Source organism: Cenococcum geophilum (genome assembly GCF_001692895.1).
Source record: "Cenococcum geophilum 1.58 unplaced genomic scaffold K441scaffold_36, whole genome shotgun sequence".
Lineage (NCBI taxonomy): Eukaryota > Fungi > Ascomycota > Dothideomycetes > Gloniales > Gloniaceae > Cenococcum > Cenococcum geophilum.
The window spans coordinates 955,320-974,013 of record NW_027137594.1 but is presented as its reverse complement, the minus strand read 5'-3'; the positions used below and the strand labels follow the sequence as shown (position 1 = coordinate 974,013).

Genomic DNA, 18,694 nt, shown 5'->3' with positions numbered 1-18,694 from the left:
CGAATAGTACTAGATAACCCGCTAATGATTGTAATAGTCTAATATATCCCTTACGTAGGTTTTCCTAAATAAACTCCTTTAGTGCTCTACCTTTTTTTTAGTAAGCTTATAGGTTAAAAAGAACCTTAGACTTGTTCCTAGTTCTAACTCTATCTTATAGTCCTATACTATATACTCTAATAGCTTCTTACTTTCCAGTGACTATAGTTTCTTACTATACTTATAGTATCTTTTTAGTACGTAACTTAATCCCTTTTCCGTTTCTTTATAAGTTGCTCCTACTTAGTACTATACTAACTTAGCCTATTATTACATCTTATAGTATTAAGTATCTTTAATATCAACCTAACCTATAATCTAATCGATCTTTGGGTTATATTCCTATAACTAAGATATCCCTAATACTGCCTTATCCTATCCTAGTAGTAGGATATTAAAAGATATCTTAATTTATCTTCCTTTAATAGTTATCTAAATAGGTCCTATTTTAAGGTTAATAATCCCTCCTCTATAGGCTATTAGATCTCCTAAAATTATAACTAATAGATAAGGTTACTCTTTCTATCTATAAGGTAATCCCATTCTCTTAACTGCTACTAGTAAAATATAGTTTCGCGTTACTCCACTATCTATTAACGCTTTAAACTGTTAATCTTGCCATTTAACTTATAAATTTAGGTATTATCCTTAAATTCCTTTAAGGGTCTAAGGCTCTACTACTAGTTCCCTCTAGTTATATAGGCCTCCACTTTTCCTAACTATTAGCTGCTTAATCCTATTTATACTTAGTCCACTTTTAGCTAATACCTAATTTATTTTTTGTCTTTAATATACTATAGACATATATTCTCTAGGTATTCCTACTACTATTATCTATCTAGGCATTCTTCCGTAAGGAATCTTCCTAGTTAAAGTATTAAGTCCCCTTAGCTTTATACTTCCGCTAGGTGCTAACTATATATATATTTAGCGTTTTAATATTTCGCCTCATCCGGTGCCTAATATATCCTTACTAAGTACTTTCGGTTTTTGTCCTTAGGTGCTCTATATATATTATACGTATTATCTATATACGCAATCTATGCTAATATATAATATGCTTAGTATCTTAGGTTAACTCTTAGCTTATCTTTATCCTTAAGTTTAAACCTCTCTTATATTAATCTAAGCGTTACAACTTTATTCGCAGGTACTAAGATTTGCCTTTCACTCCTTTAGTCCTCTAATTACTCCTTTAGATCTTTTAACGTTATAATTAAGGCTCCTTTAATATAACTTATAGCCTTCTCTATAATTAGGTGGTCTTAAATAACTCTTTCGTCTAACTATATATAGAAATCTTCCTACTTATTATTATATTATTATCTATACCACTTTTAATACAGCTACTAGAGTATATACGGCTTGTTTGTAAGGAAGTATCTTTTTATTACTATGTCGTAATAGCCCTTTATATGTCGTTTTTTAAATCTAGTAGGAATCCCTAGATCCTCTTCTTGTTCTAGTTTAGTAAGCCACTTAGTTCTTAGTATGCCTACTCTAGGCCTATTAGTAATTCTTTATACAGGTGCTCTATCCCTTATACGACTTAGTATACTAGATCTCTTATCTAGTTTCTATTCTTGCTATATAATAATTCTTTATCTAAATTCTTCTATGGTTTCTTTCTTTTTACGTCTTACGAGTAGATCTCTAAAGTCTTCCTGCTTCTTAATCTCGTTAATAGTCCTTATTTATATCTTAAAATCTTAGTTCTATAGGATTCTTAATCCTAAGCTTACTTCTATCTTAAGCTTAGCTCTAGCCTTAGTCTAACTAGGCTTAGGTGTTCTTATCTCGTCTTAAGAGTCTTATATCTTTAGGAAACTTTGTCCTAAGCTTATTTATATATTATTAAACTAAGCTATTGCTCTGCTCTATCAGTTATTGTCTGTTATAGGTCCTTAAGCTTACCTTATCTTATCTTAAGAATCTTAAGCCTTTAGCCTTTTGCCTTTATCGAGTGCCAAAGTGGTTCGCTATTCTACTTCTCTTATATCTTATAAAGTAATAGATATCGTATCTAGTAGGGTCTTAATCCCTACTAATGTTCCCTATTCTATAGTAGAATTATCCTCTACCTCTTATATAACATTTCTGAGGTCTATATACTCCTAATAAGCCGCCTCTATTACCTTATTGTTACGGAATATTTCGCCTATATTAAATTTATTATCCTTAATGTCCGATTTATAAACTGGTTTATTAGTTCCTCTATATTCTACTAAGTATAGCTCCTATAGCTAATAGCTTACGCTATACTTAGCGTCCTTATAAATTCGGCATGCGTTATTATAATAAAACGCAAAACTTTTAATTAAACATTCTTTTATTCCTCGTAGCATATTATCATCCCTCTATATATGTATATTGTCTACTAGTCTTATCCCTTTTACTATATAGTAACTCTACCCACTTCTATAGTCTTTAACGTAATAACCTTATTTCCCGTAATTTATATAAGCTCTTTCTTTAAACTATCTTTCTTGCTATAGAGTCTACCTAAACATCTTCTGCTATTAAGATCCCTAGTTTAGCCTCTACTCCTTAGACCTTTAATTACTTAATCCTTATCCTCTAGGTTTCCATAATTTCTTACTCTATCTCTTATAGCTTTAGTACCACTTAGGTCTATTAGCTCTACGCTATACCATAGTTTCTAACTTAGCTTTAGTTATTATATACTCTACGCCTTATACAACTATAGAACCCTATCCTAGCCTTTCTTAGCCTATTCCCTTTAGTAGATCCAATTGTTAATCTTAATCGCTTAATCTATTAACTCCTATAGGGTATCCGCATCTTCTATTAGGATAATCGCGTCCTAGACTTTAGCCTTAAGTCCTTGCTTATATTATGCTATAAGCGCCTTATTATTCTACTCTACTTATATAGCTAACGTCTAGAACTGCGTTATATACTTAATTGCTAAGGTTTATTGCGTAATGTCTTAGAGTTTTCTTTCTGCTGTGGTTACTGCCTTTAGGTCTCCAAACATTTATATAAGTCGCTCCGTAAACCCTTCCTAGCTTAAGAATATAAATCGCACCTCTTAATTAGTAGTCGTTATCCTATTTACCTGTATCTTTATAAGGTAAGGCTTAAACTACTTAAGTACCCTTCCTAATAGGAATAGTCCTGCGTATACTATTCAATCTATAGGTGTTAGTAGCTTTACCCCTTCTTATGTGACTTTAAAGTGCATTTATATAAGAAATCCCTTAAGCTTTAATCTCTCTCCTAAGTATCTCTTAATTAATAGTAACTTGATCTTCGCTACTCCTATCCTATTAACCCTTTCTTTCAGCGCCGTATTATTAGTCATTAGTTAGTCAACTATCTCTTATAGTTGTCCAACCGTTATAGGTTGCTGCGAGTTAGTATCTACTATACTAGTATCGCCTCCTAATCTTAAAGTAGTTGCCGCCGTTAATGGCGTTATAGTGGCTGCTTTTGGTGGCATGTTGTTCGGCTTTCTGTATTTAATACTATAACTAGGTAGTAATTGTATAACGGAACCTTGTAGCAAGTACTACGGTGGGCTTATTAATGGGCTAGGTATATAGGTGATGCAAATTAAAGCTAACAATGTAATAATAACTGGTAGAGTAGTTGCCTAATAGATTAACTCCAATTATATTTTAAGAATTACTATAAAGGAGAGAACTATCTAGGTAGGGACTGTGGTCCTTTAAATACACAACCATACTCCTGAGAAATCCCCTTTATACGTAATGTACGTGTTATACGTGTTATACGTACGTTCCCTTTATACACTGCGTATACTACGTACAACGTTATATAACCTCAGTTACTATTCCTTATCATATAGCTCTATCGGCTCTATTCTAGACCGTGCCTATATTAACCAACTAGCTTCTTCTAACTCCTCTCTAAGTAGTTATAACATCGTATTTAAAGCGTCCGTAACAACTATAAAGCCTTTAAAGGGTACCTATTTACTCCCTTACCTTCTTCTACTATTTCCTTTATAACTTAGAATTAGTTTAGGACGTTCTAGCTAATAAGCTACTAGGTAATCGCCTTAAGGCCTCTTTATAGTAAAAGAATTATATTATAGTCCTCTATATTAGTTGCTAAAAATATTGCCTTTTAATATAATAAAGCCTTATAGTAGAAACTACGGTAGACTTATTAATAGGCTAGGCATATAGGTAAATAAGAAGTTAATAATATAATAATAATTAGTAGAGTAGTTGCCTAATAGATTAACTCTAATTATATTCTAAGATTTACTATAAAGAAGAGAACTATCTAGGTAGGGACTATAGTCCTTTAAGTATTTAATACTGCGCCTAAGAAATATACTAAGTACGTCGGTATATTAGTATATTGGTATATTATATTCCTATATTCCTATATTTCTACATTTTAAACTTATAATATAACTAGCTACATAACTTAGTTACCCCTTATTTTATAGCTTAATTAGTTCTAGTGTCTTTTATACTATCTTAATTAACCTATTTATATATCTTCTTAATAGTTGTACTACTATTAATATAAGGTCCGTAACACTATCCCCCTCCTCTTTATCTTTATCCTTAAAGATATCTCCTATCTCTAAGTTGTTTATTAGAGGTATAGTATTCCCATTTTTAATTTAATAACCTTTATTATTTCTAATACCTTCTATTAGATCTTCTACGTCTAACCATTATAATTAGCTAGTAATATTTATTCTTTTACTTAGTAAAGTTATACTATCTTATTCTTACTATATAGAGAAGAAGTTAGTATATATTGTCACGGCACTAACCTAACACGTTGTTATGATTCAGTGTTGTTATAACACGAGCACGGACCTGACCCCTAAGCGACGTGTATATATACCAATAGTATATCCACAGGTACATTTATATGGCTGAATCAGCGGCTAAGTCACGATTACGCGGGCGAGGAGGTCCGTGCGTTCAGCGACTGTGGATATTACCCCATATCCACAGTCGATTTTTAATCGCCAGCAACGCCATACTCTCAACACCCGTCGAGCGCTATGCGTAGAGCCTGCTGAGCGCTTTCTACTCGCACTAGAATGGTAAGAATCGGCCGTGGGTTAATGAAGATATTCGCGTTTTAAGTTGCGCGCCACCACCCTAAAGCACCCCATCAAACTTATACGGCACCAAAATGAGCCCCTAGGGGGCTATAGACAAAGGTTTTAATAGAGGACCTCTTAGTATCTTATTAGAAGTCATATATATAACTATTTTAAAGCCTTTCTACCCGCTCGAAGCCGTTTACAAAGCTAATCTAGTGAGCACTACATCTGCTCCTGCCGTAGATTAACCTACTATATAGCCGCTTCCTCGCTGACCTTCTAGACCTACGCGACCCGCTTAATCTCCTTAATAACCTCGAGCCGTAGGGAGTACTATTAAACCTCCTTTTACTAGCCAGCCCGCCATCTACTACCCTATTTAGAATCTAGCGCTACTATAAAAGGATTACCTCTTAGCCCTTTAGTCCACTTACGCCAAAGGGCCCGTACAGAGTTCACCGCGCGGCTTATATAGTATATAGGTAGAGACCCAGACCCGGGCTCTAGCTGCGGCTACGGCTACGGCTATTACGGCAGCGGCGGTAGCGAAGCTATACGGGAAGGAGAGCCTATAGCGCTTACCTAGGCGGACGTATATCTATTAAATCCCGTAACAGATAGAGCTAGAGGGGCCGCTTCTATAAGCGGACGTAGGGGGTTAGTAGACCGGCCCTAAGGCCATGCTGCAGCTACTGCCGTAGCTACAGCCAAAGGGGCTTCTAGTCGAAATGTAAGGCCTCCGGACGTTAGTAATTAAAGCTATAAAGACTAGGCCTGCTAGGACTTATCTAAATAGTCTAATAAGCCCTTAACCTTACTAGCTGTCTGCTTATATTTGGCGCGTAGAGCCTTTAGTTAGTTAGCAAGGAGTGGTATAGCCTAGTAGAGAATTAACAGCTAATTTAGGCTCCCCTCTTCCTGTAGGTAGGGCTCTAGATCCTACATAAAGGCCTTATACGCCTTATACTAGAAGACAGAGTAGCTCTATACTAGATAGCTTAGGAACATCTTACGGAGGGCTACTAAGTCCTATAAAATGACCTCGCGGAGGTAAAAGAGAAGGTTCGTAACCCCTATAGCGGCAAGGTTATTAATCTAGTATAGCTATAGGCCAAAACAGCCCTTCCATTTGTCTAGTTTAGGCCATATTATTAATAGCAGTACGTTAGGCGGCGTAATACCCGCACGGCGGATTTTAAAGCAGCCTATCTATAAAAGGTGCCCTACTATTAACCTTATAAACTCTTATAGGAGAGAGTTTAAGTAATAGCCTACTATTTACTCTTAGTTCTACCTCCTAGCGCGCCAAATCTGGTCCTTACTAACCCCCTTTAGCTCCGCCGTCTTAGCGCCGGCGCTCCGCCTAATATACGTCTTCTTTTCTAAGAAAACGCCAACATACTAAAAGGCCTTTGTGACCTAATCTCGCTGCAAGTTATATAAGAGGGCCGCCTCGTAGTCCCTACCGCCCTTAATTAGGCGTATATTGTACTATACTAAGCGCTTACTAAAGTCCGGAAACGGCTCCATACTAAGATCCTAGTAATATAGGAGATAGAAAGCTAGCCCGCTAAGTATATAAATAAGCGGCTTCCTGTTCCGTAGGGCCCCAATAGTCTTAAGGCGGCTATGCTGGTTCTACTTACCTGCGCGTGTAGTGAATATTAAGGGCATACAGCGCGTAGGGCCTTTACCCTTAAACTTAAAGGTAAATAGATCTGAGATCTTAGTAGAGCGTTTATCGCCGCCGCGGGTAAGTATATAGTGGCCTAGCAGGATATCAACAAGCGTGCGGAAGTAGCACTCTGGGGACAAGGCGGCGCCCCTGGCTTAGAGCTTATGGTAGACGCTCTGGAACTCGTCCTTGGTATAGCCGTTAAGGAGGGTATCTCTACCCTTATTAGCGAACTGCTCTTTCTCGCGCTACGCGTCCCTCCGCTATAACGTCTTTAGGTACTCCCTAATGCTGTCCTCCCGCGGAGACGGGTGGCTATTTATTCCTATAGCTTTCTGCATCCAATAAAGGTCCGTTAGAGCGGTAATATAGCCGCGAACTAACTGCCACGAGAGCCACGTTTCCTCTTAGGGTACGTTAATATCGGCTTTACAGCTCTTCCCTTTTAAGGGCTGGCTTATAACCTCCTTAACGAGAAAAAGAAGTAGCTTATCCTCCGTAATGGTATTGCTGTTATAGTACTACTTCCGTTTATAGAAGGCCTAAAGCTAGACAACGCGTTAGCCACGGGCCACGATACTTTTAGGAGAGGGGGGGGGTATTACCTTAAACTCCTTCTGCTTTGGATTGTACGTTAAAGATATATTCTTAGGCCTTACGGCACACATAAGGGCAAGGACATACTGCGCGTTAGCGCGTAATTCGGCATTATTAGCGATATTAATCTCTACGCGGTTAGTCAGCGCCATCTTATATAGTAGGTATAATAGCAGACATACTACCGCGATTAAGGATAGGTAGGGAGGACTTTTTTATATATACTTGGGGCCTCAATGGCCCTAATTACCCTACAGTCGGCGTCAATCAGCGGCTTAATCAGCAGGTGGCCCTAGATACGCGAATCTCCTCAGCTTAGCGCTAGTAGCGCTGAGGAGATCCTCGAATCTGACCCAGGTGGCTGGCTAAACACGTGATTTTTCGGCTGACCGAGGATCAGCCGGGCAGTTAATACCACCTTACCTCCTACATAGATCCTCACACGACATCGTTTGTCAATCATATACAGTCACCTCGTACATCATACCTTGACAGTCCGCACGTACTGTGACATATATTATAATTACGGCTCTATCTAGTTGTTAACCTTTTTTTATACTAAGTATACGCAAGCGAATATATAATCCTCTTATAATATTTAATCCGTCTCTAATACCAAGTATATATATTTTATAATTTAATATAACTATCTAGTTCCTTATTTAATCTATTATAAGGTCTCGCGTATTAATAGCGGCTAAAAGACTAAAGGGTAAGCTAGCTAAAGCTCTTATTAAGGTTTAATATTATTCTAATAAAGCGTCTTAGGCCCTAAAGGCTTAACTTAATACTTATACTTAACTAAGCCGTCTTATAAAGGTATATAAAAAGGTATGCTTAAAAGAGCTATATCTTATAAAGTACATCGGGAAAATATTCGCAGGATGAGATTCAAGTAGACTTTGTTTAGCGCGTTTCGCGTAATTGACATGCAAATTGACCAACTTGACACGAATTAACCAACTTAACACGTAATTAACCAACTTAATACGCCATTGACCAACTTAACATATTTAAAAGTTAAATAACACGCAGTTGACCTAATTAACAACTTTAAAAGCTAACTATATATTCCTTAACACGCAGTTGACCTATTTAACATATTTAAAAGTTAAATAACACACAGTTAACCTATTTGACGACTTTAAAAGCTAACTATATATTCCTTAACATGCAACTAAGGTAAAGTTATATGCCAATTACGCAATCTTATATAATCTTATATAGTCTTATTACTTAGAGGCTTTACACAAGGCTCTGCACAAGGCTCTACACAAAGCTCTACACGAAGCTCTACATAAAGCTCTACACGAAGCTCTACACGAAGCTCTACACGAAGCTCTACACGAAGCTCTACACGAAGCTCTACACGAAGCTCTACGTACAGAGGCTCTGCACGAGGCTCTGCACGAGGCTCTGCACGAGGCTCTGCACGAGGCCTCTGCACGAGGCTCTGCGCGAAGCTCTGCGTACGGAGGCTCTGCACGAAGCTCTGCACGAAGCTCTGCACGAAGCTCTGCACGAAGCTCTACGTACAGAGGCTCTACACAAGGCTCTGCGCGAAGCTCTGCATACGGAGGCTCTACACGAAGCTCTGCATCGGGTCCCCGCTATATTCCCGATAGCCTCTACACGTGTCTCTGCCTATGTAGCCGCCTTATTTTTTACCCTTCCTTCCTTACATCCTCCCTAACCTAGGGAGGCACTAGAACGGCAGCCAGCAGAGGACCGTTGCTAGAACTAGATGACTATCGCTAGAACCAGGACGACCGTCGCCAGAGGCCAGACCGACTGTCGCCAGACCGACTGTCGCCAGAGACAGACGACCGTCGCTAGAGCCAGACGACCCGTCGCTAGAGCCAGACGACCCGTCGCCAGAACCCAGACGACAACGACTAGCCAGCGAACACTAAACGATTCGATCGATCGATCGAATCAAGGTAGCACAGACAGGTACGGCACAAACAGGGAGATGCTGACGGGTAGGCCAGATATAGACAGGTAGGCAGATGCAAACAGGTAGGCGATGCAGACGGTAGGCAATGCAGACAGGTAGGCAATACAGGCAGGTAGGTAGATAGAGGCAGGTAGGTAAGTCAATAGGTAGATAGGTAGAAGAGAACCATCGCTATATTATATTAAATTATCTAAAATAATAATATTTATTTTGCTAGCCTTATAAATAGCTTTAAAGTAGCTTTTATTTATTTAAAATATGCTATTAGTATAAAAGAGGTAAATATAATTATGGTTGCTAAATGCGCAGATTGCTGGCAGGTTGCGCGCAGGCTACGTGTCAAAAAAACACGACATAGGCTAGTCGGTCGAGTTGCCAAATGCCCTCAACTGCGCGCCAATTGCGTCAACCACCAGCCATTGAGGCCATTAGTAGGGTACCATATTTTGCCGATGTAAGGTCTCTTTAAACTTAAGGCTAAGGAGGCTAAAAAGAATTCTAATTAAGAAGAGGCGGAAATAACTTATATACTAGTAGTAGATCCCTTAAATAATCTAGCTCGTCTATTACCTTTAACTAATCCCTTTATCTTTAGCTCCTTTTTAATATTACTTAACCTATTCTCTTTTAATACTTCTATACCTTTTTTATAGAGTTCTTTAGATTTTATAGTAGTTTCTAGGTAGTCTTATTATAGCCTATCTACTTTACTTTATATTATATTTTATTATTAATATCCTTATAATTAATAATCTTTAAAACCTACTATCTATCTTTCTTTTATTCTTTATACGTATTTACTTTATAAACTAATAGCTCTATATTTTTATACGCTAGCTTTAGCATTATAATATACTATATAGGGTAGATCTTTATCTTTACTAGTAATTTAAGTTTATATATAACTTCTAAAAATTTAGCTAAAAATTTAAATAGTTCTAGTTTAACGTAATCTAACTGTCGGAACATTAATCACGTGACGTAGTTACGGGACTACGAAGCGAGACTAACTGTCTAACCTTAGAGCAACCCCTTTCTTCTAAACAATAATTAACTACTAACTTTAACACCGCATACGTACCACTACAAGTAATATTTATGTATATTAATAAAGAGAGTTATACTAACACTGATTAGTAGACGTATAGATTAGGAAATACGCAATAGCTAGCGCTTAAGAAGTAGTACTAGAAATAGTTCACGATTGCCTAGTTCTTGTCTGTTTTATTAAAGGAGAAAGCTATATTACCCTTAAAGCTCGAGACTACGTATTAACTTAACTACTAACGCGTCAGATCGCCTAGAGAATTATATCTTTACTTAGAGAAGATTACGACCTCCCTTAAGCTTAAGAGAATTTATACTGGCTTTACAGCTAATATAACAGATTACTAAGAGAATAGTAATTTTACTAAGAACACTTTACAAGCCCGACGGCTGTAGAGAATGTATATACTACCCTTAACCTTAACCTTAACCTTAACCTTAACCCTTAACCTTAACCTTAACCTCGAACCTTAAATCTTAAACCTTAAACCTTTATAACCTCTACCTAAACGCATACTGCTTTACACTATAATAGAGTGGCAAAAAAAGATATCGAAGTATAGTAATAGAATTACTGCTGCTATAGCTTCTAAAGATAAGCTAGGAGACTATGTAGTAATAAAGGTCTATGTATATATATAGGAGAACTTCACAGACTACACACTATGGACAGTATTTAAGGAGGAATTTAAAGGCTTTACTACTAAGGATTTTAAACGCATATAAACCGATATAAGAGCAAAGTTACGCATCTATCTACTTAAGAGAGGAGTATATGTCGGAAAGCATAATAACAGATATTTAATCTCAGAAGCACTATTCGACCTCCTTTAAAAAGAAGAGTTTTACAAATGGACGGACGAAGAGATTGGTCTAGCCCTTAATGATATTAAGCCAATGATTACTATAGCTCTGCAAGATTAACTTAATTTAACCTTAGATAAGCTTGCTATAGCTCTACTGGCGTTAACACCTTTCTATAGTCCCTTACTAGCTACATAAGCATTACCAGCTCTTCCACTAGCTATTCTAACTGCTGTACCGCTAACTACTCCGATCGCTGCACCACCAGCTACTCCAATTGCTGTACCGCCAGCTACTCCAATTGCTACCCCTACTACCCCTACTACCCCTCCCGGTCCTTAATCCTCCAATTGTAACTAAATCCACACTCTTATCGACCAATTACTATGGTCGCAGCAACTATAGCAGCCGTAACAGCTACCTATATATATACTACCTAAACTAGTCGTGCCTAGTGTGGAGCAAAAACCTAGGCAAGGGCCTAGATATAGCAAGGAGGTGGCTATAATTACAAAGATCTATATAGACGACCAAAAGTACGATAGAGTTAGTGACAGCTTTAACTTTAAGTTAACCATCTTCTACAACATCTGCAAGAGATCTGGCTTGCCACTAGAAGGCTACACAGTAGCATTCCCTAGTATGCTAAAAGGGCTTGCTTAGGACCACTACTATAACAGTAACCTTAAGTCGAGACCTTTTATGGAAGCCTGTAACCACATATAACAGTTCTTTAAAGGGCTAGAATACTACCGTAAGAACCTTATGGAGTGGAACAGTATGACCCTTTAAGGAGTTATGGACGAGAACCCTAATAAGTCAATCTATTAGAACTTCTAACTGCTTATAGACAAGCTACTAAAATAACATTATAGACTACACCTAGACTTCCGTACAAACCGCATTCTTATAAATAAGCTAGTTACTGCTTACTAGGGAGTACTAGCATGCCGTATTACTGTCTCCAACCCTTTAGAAGACCTCTCTTAGTTAATTAGCAAACTATAATCCTCTATTATTACATAGGAAAAAGAACACCCCCTATAGGCCTTAATAAGATTGTCTTACTAAGCTTTTTTTTATAGATTAACGCTACTACCAAAATAACCAAAATCGAGACTAAAATACTAACCGCTACGGCAGCAATCGCCCCTATAGAACTAACGGCAGACTAAAGGCTAAGTACTACGTCTGTAAGAAGGAGGACTGCCGTTTATAGAAATATATAGAGGAGAAGCGTAATTGGTCCAGAGACGATTATAAGAGACGCTTTACTAATATTAAGGGCCGTAATAAGGGTAACTTTAACAACCACTTTAAGTAATACGTCGCTGCTTGCGAAAAAGATAAAGACGATAATTTAGACTTTAAAGCCTATATATAAGATGCTGAAGACGCTAATGACTTTAGGAACGATACCGGAGAACCTAACGATAGTTCTGCCTATATTACTACCTTTGGAATACTTACCACAGAGGAAGCAACCTCTATAAGCGTAGAGCTAGCTAATAAGGCTTATATATACTTGTTTATAGCTTTAGAACTTACTACGGAGTCTACTACAGAACCTTATACGGAGACCGACCCATTTGCCTATAGTACGGCTATAACCACAGCGTTATAATATACCTTAACGGTCTTTATAGGAATTATAATTAATACGGGTGCTTTATATAAGTCTACGGCTGGCTATAGCTAATTCTAAGCTCTATAGGCCGTAGATAAGTCCGTAAGTCTTAACACGTTAACTAAAGATTAAGTAACTGTCTAATTCGGAATTGGAGCATCTACGTCTATCGGAACTATAGACGTTAACAGCCCTATAGGCAAGGTATAATTCTATATTGTTGAAGCAGATACCCCTTTCCTACTTTGCTTAGTAGATATAGATAGACTTTATATTAAATACAATAACCTAAAGGACGTTATCATTACTCGCACTAAAAGGGTACCAGTAGTCAGACAATTTGGCCACCCATTTCTCTTATAGAGCTTCTCCTTATAGTCCTATTTAGTTAAGTCTTTTAATATAAACCCTTGCTACTTAACTAACGTAGAACTACAACGTCTATACCGTTGATTTGGTTACCCGTTAGTTAATAGACTGCAAAAGCTTCTTAATAAGGCTGGCCACGGCTATAACACTAATAGATCCGCTATTAAAGAGCTAACTAGACTCTGCCACTATTGCTAGAAGTATAGCAGATCTCTAGGTAGATTTCGCTTCACCCTATAAAACGACGTTAATTTTAATTACAATATCATTGTTAACATTATATATATTAGCGGCTCCCCCCTACTATACGTAGTCAACGAAGCAACTTAATTTTAAGCTGGCAGATAGCTACGAGATATCAGCGCTAAGCACACTTAAGACATTCTACGGATGTGCTAAATTAATAGCTACTTAGGACCACTAGACCTAATCACTACAGACGCCAGGAAGAACTTTATCAGTAAGGAGTTTAAGCACTACGCTGCCACTATAGGAGTAACTATAAAGTCAGTTCCAGTCAAATTATACAATTCTATTAGAATGGTAGAGCGCTACTATAGTCCGCTACGACGAGCCTACCAAATCATTACGACTAAAATCCCTGAAATTAGTAAGGAGATGGCCCTATAAATGGCCTTTAAAGCTATTAATAACACAGCTGGCCTAGAAGGCCTAATCCCTATACTCCTAGTCTTTAGAGCCTACCCCCGAATGGTTAAATCGGACGCGCCATTACCTTTAGTTACACAGCGAGCTACGGCTATTAAGAAAGCAATAGTAGAAATCCAGAAGCTATAAGCTAAACAACAGATCGCTAACGCTCTTAATATGCGAAACGGACCATAAACTAACGCTATTTATAGCCTCCTACCTAGTTTGCCTGTCTTAGTCTAGAGAGAAGGCAATACTAGCCAGAGTAGTTATTAGGATGGGCTATATACGCTACTTGCCGTTAACAGTAAGACCTGTACCATGAAGCTACCAAATAGGCCTATAACCTTTCGCTCTACGGTCGTGAAACCTTACCTACTGGACCTATAAGACCCAGTTAAACCACGAGAGCCTATTAAATCAGCTAAACTAGTACCTTTACCAGCTAAACCTTAATCGTTACCTAAAGCCGAACTATAGCTACCGCCAAAGCGAGGTAGAGGTCGCCCCCGTAAATACCTATTACTTACGGCTGTCGCAGACACGGCTATTATAGACGCTATAATAGATATAGGTGCTTTTATAGGTGATATTGCAGATATTACCGATATCGCTATCTACTTATAGAACGATGATAACACCCAATTTAGCGCTTTACGATAAAAGGAGGTTACAGGCCTACTTAAGAAAGGCGTCTTTAAGATTATTAAGCTACACGATATGCTAAAGGGGGTTAGACTCTTTAACTTACGGTTTATTAACAAGATTAAGAATAAGGGAACTAATAGAGCCTTTAAGAAATCACAACTTATTATATAGGCCTATAATAATTTAGAGAAAGAGCTAGTCCTTACTTAGTTACTAATAATTTAACGGGTTAGCCAGCGGCTAATTCTCTATATTACTGCTATACTACTATAGATACAACTCTACCTCCAAGACATCTTATAAGCTTATGTCTAGTCCACTATAAACCTAAACCGCGAGTTTTACGTATAACCACTATATAAGCTAAATAAATAATTGGGAATTAATACGGACTCCGTTTTAAAGGTTATAAAGCTACTTTATAGAGTACCTAAAGCTAGAAACCACTGGTTTAAGACCTACTATTTATACTACGTTAATTAGCTGCAAATAGACTAGTCTATATATAATCCTTACTTACTTTATAGTAATAAGCCTTTTAGAATTGTCGGCCTATAGACTAATAATATACTATTTCTTATAGATAATACCTTTATAGAGGCTAAATAAAGCGAACTATATAAGGCCAAATTTATGGCTAAGGAGCGAGAGTAATTAACCGCTAATATACTAATTAAGTTTAATAGAGGACTTATTTAATTAATATAAGACGGGAGTATTACGCTAACGCAAAAGCGCTAGTATAAGAACCTTAGTGTGGTTAACACTATGCTAGTAGATAGCACTAGCTCTAGAGGAGTTACGCGTGGCCTGCTTATGCTAAAGGACTAGTATATCGCTTAACGCGCCAGAGGAGCCTATATCGCCTTAGTCTATTAGCTAGAGGCCTTATTTAACCTATCCTTTACTACCTAGGTAATTAACCCAGTTAAAGACGATATAAAGAGTCTTAATAAGCAATTAAGCTAGCAGATTAAGAACGCAAATAGAGGCCTAAAGTTTATTAAGCTAGACGTTAACACCTTATAACTCCTAGTATTTATAGACGCTTCCTTTACCAATAATAAGGACTTATCTTTATAAATTGGCTACGTACTTATACTAGCAGACGCCTTAAATAAGGCAAATATTGTTTACTGGTCCTTAATTAAGTGCAAAAGAGTTACTAGGAGTATATTAGCCTTAGAGTTATACGGCATAGCGTATAGTTTTAACATAGGCGCTATAATTAAATCTACGCTAGATAAGGTCTTATAGGTTAACTTACTACTTATTCTCTGTACTAATTTAAAGTCTTTATATAACTGTCTTGTCCGACTAGGAACTACATAAAAGAAATACTTAATAATTAATATAATATGCCTTCGCCAAGCTTATAAACGAAGATAGATTACTAAAGTTAAGTGGATTAATGGAGATACTAACCCTATGGACGCTATAATAAAGGGTAAGCCCTATACGGCACTATTATAGCTTATTAATATAAATTAAGTCGAATTATAGGCTATAGGGTGGGTTAAGCGAACGGATTTAACTTTAGTTTAGTGTTGGCGCTAGTACTAAGTGAGCTAATAGTAATTTTCTATCTCGGGGATAAAGTTAGGTTCGGCAGAATTTAGCAGAATTTAGTATTATGGCAGAATTTGGCAGAATTTGGTAATATGGCAGAATTTAGTAATATAGTAGAATTTGGCAGAAAGTCGCTATTGCGTATACGTTACGAGTAGTCTAGAAGACTTAACTTTAGAGTATAGATTAGCCTTCTTTTTAGAGTTGCTCTAGTGTCGGAATATTAATCACGTGACGTAGTCACGGGACTACGAAGCGAGACTAACTGTCTAACCTTGGAGCAACCCCTTTCTTCTAGACAACAATTAACTACCAACTTCAACACCGCATACGTACCACTACAAGTGATATTCGTGCACGTTGGTAAAGAGAGTTATACCGACACTAACTTCTTACTTAGTTATTAACTCGTAAAAAAATTATATAATAGCTATACTTTATCCCCCTCCTTTAGATCTAGTCCCTTAGATCTCTTAGCATTATAATACTTTTTTATTTTTTCTTATACTATTTTTGCTATAAAATAGAGGTCCTTATAAAGATTTATTAGAGTCTCTATTCTCTACTTTATTATTTTACTTATTTTCTTTACTTATCTTAGTAATAACGATATTCTAGGTATATATCTATAATTTACTTAAAATAGTAATATCTCAATACCCCTTTATGGTGTTATATTATATATAAACTATATAACTAGTAATAATAATACCCAATTATTTTAATCTTCTTACTAAACGTGGCCTACCTCCTACTCCTTAAATGGTATAAAATTTTGCCTTTAAGATCTTAAGAATAATGCCTAGAAAGAACTAGGTTTTGTGGTTTATTAAGCGCTATAAGGATAATATAAAATTAAGCTATTTAGCCCTAGCTAATATAGCCTATAAAAGGGCTAATAATTTATATTAGTATTAGCTCTTTTATAAGTTATTAAAGGAGAAAATTAAGAAGTATAAGATTAAGGTGTATAATATATACAATATAAATAAAAAGGGCTTTCTTATTAATATACTTAATAAGAGTAAGAGAATCTATACTAGATTAGAAGTAATTTAAGGTAAGCTTCTTAGCGCTAGTTAAGATAGTAATAAAGAGTAGATTATAGTAGTTATAAGTATCTGCGCTAACGGAATAAGCCTCTATTTAGGCCTAATTTATTAAGCTATTTCTAGCAACCTTCAGGACTCCTAGCTTTAAAATTTTAACCTTAAGTAACACCGTGTCTTCTTTTTATCTACTATAATAGGTTAGATAAATAATAAGATAGGATTCTTATAGCCTACTACCCTTTTTAATATAGAAATAAAGAAGAAAGCTAGAAATAGAAGATTTTAGAGGCTTTTAATATTAAACGGATATAGATCTTATATTAATATAAACTTCCTCTACTAGTAATATAAGCATAAGATATTAGTGGCTATATTTCCGCCTTATTTAACCCACTAACTATAACCTCTTAACGTTAGTCTCTTCTTTCCTCTTAGCACGTATTACAGCTAAGAACTTAATACTCTTATTTATAAGAGTTAGGGCCTCTCCTCCGTTATAAAACGCGATTTCTTCCGTCTATTCTGGGCTGCCTATAATAGGGCCTTTACTACAAATAATATACTTAGTGGGTGGGCAAATACTAGGCTTAATTATAAGGGTTATTATAACCGACTACTAGCACACCGCCAGACTACTACACTGACTCGACTGCATATTAAACTGTCTCCATTTGAGTCACCTACCTCTTAACTCGCTTACCGACTTAGTCACTGACTCGGTCACTAACTCGGTCAATTACCCCTTATTGTCTACACCTTTCTCATGTATATATACCACTTGATTTCTATAAATTTACAATTAAGTCGCTTATTTAATTCTTCCACACTGCAAAGCTTATAGTTATTTTGGCCCTTACTTGGCTGCATCGCCTAGGAGCTTTAAGGGGTAGCCAAGGCCTAGCCGAAGGCTAGGCTTGGCACCTCCTTATAAACTCCTTAAGCTTGCAGCCCTTTCCCTCCTTATTGGTTCGTCTCTCCGTACAAGGCTATTGCCTACCCTTATTACTATATCGTCCTCTTCTATCGACTCTTCTTATAACTCATACTCGGCTTACCTACTCCCTACCGTATACCCTGGCAATGTGCCTTATATTAATCCCCTTAATCTAGAGGTTGTTCTTAGCGCTATTAAGACCTAATAAAAGTAAGGTAAAACCTCTTAGCCTTTATTAAGGAACTTAAATACCTTAGCCCTCTTAGTAAGCGAATAGAGGAAGGTGCACAAGCTTTTACGAGACGTGGTTAATAAGGTTATAGAGCCGCAGGACAAAAGGCTTTAAAAATACGGTTCTTAAGCTTATCACTAATATTGCCCTCCTCTGCTTAGAAAATAGGGGCCTCTAAAAGGCGTTTAGGAATAAAAAGAAGAAGAGAACTTATAGCAAGCCTCTCTTTAATAAACTACGTGCAGAGACTAATTATAAGGCTATATTCTTTAGCCTTTTAAAAATCGAGTAAGTAATAGAGCTTTAAGAGGAGCGCAAACAACTATAATACTAAGAGGAGGTACGCTAATAGGATAAGAAGATTTAGAAGTAACTTATAAAGGAAGAATAATAGCTTACAATAGTATAGAGAAAGTAGGTTAGTATTAGCG

The 18,694-nt window shown here is 36.8% G+C and overlaps 1 protein-coding gene across 1 annotated transcript; it reads left to right on the top strand.

The window, feature by feature from the left end:
* Positions 1 to 17,578: 17,578 nt before the first annotated feature.
* Positions 17,579 to 17,788, top strand: K441DRAFT_572885 (uncharacterized protein; the record flags this gene model as incomplete). The annotated part of the gene is made up of 1 exon (XM_067644035.1): positions 17,579 to 17,788. A coding segment is annotated over one exon (210 nt), but the record flags the coding sequence as incomplete, so codon positions are not given.
* Positions 17,789 to 18,694: the final 906 nt, after the last annotated feature.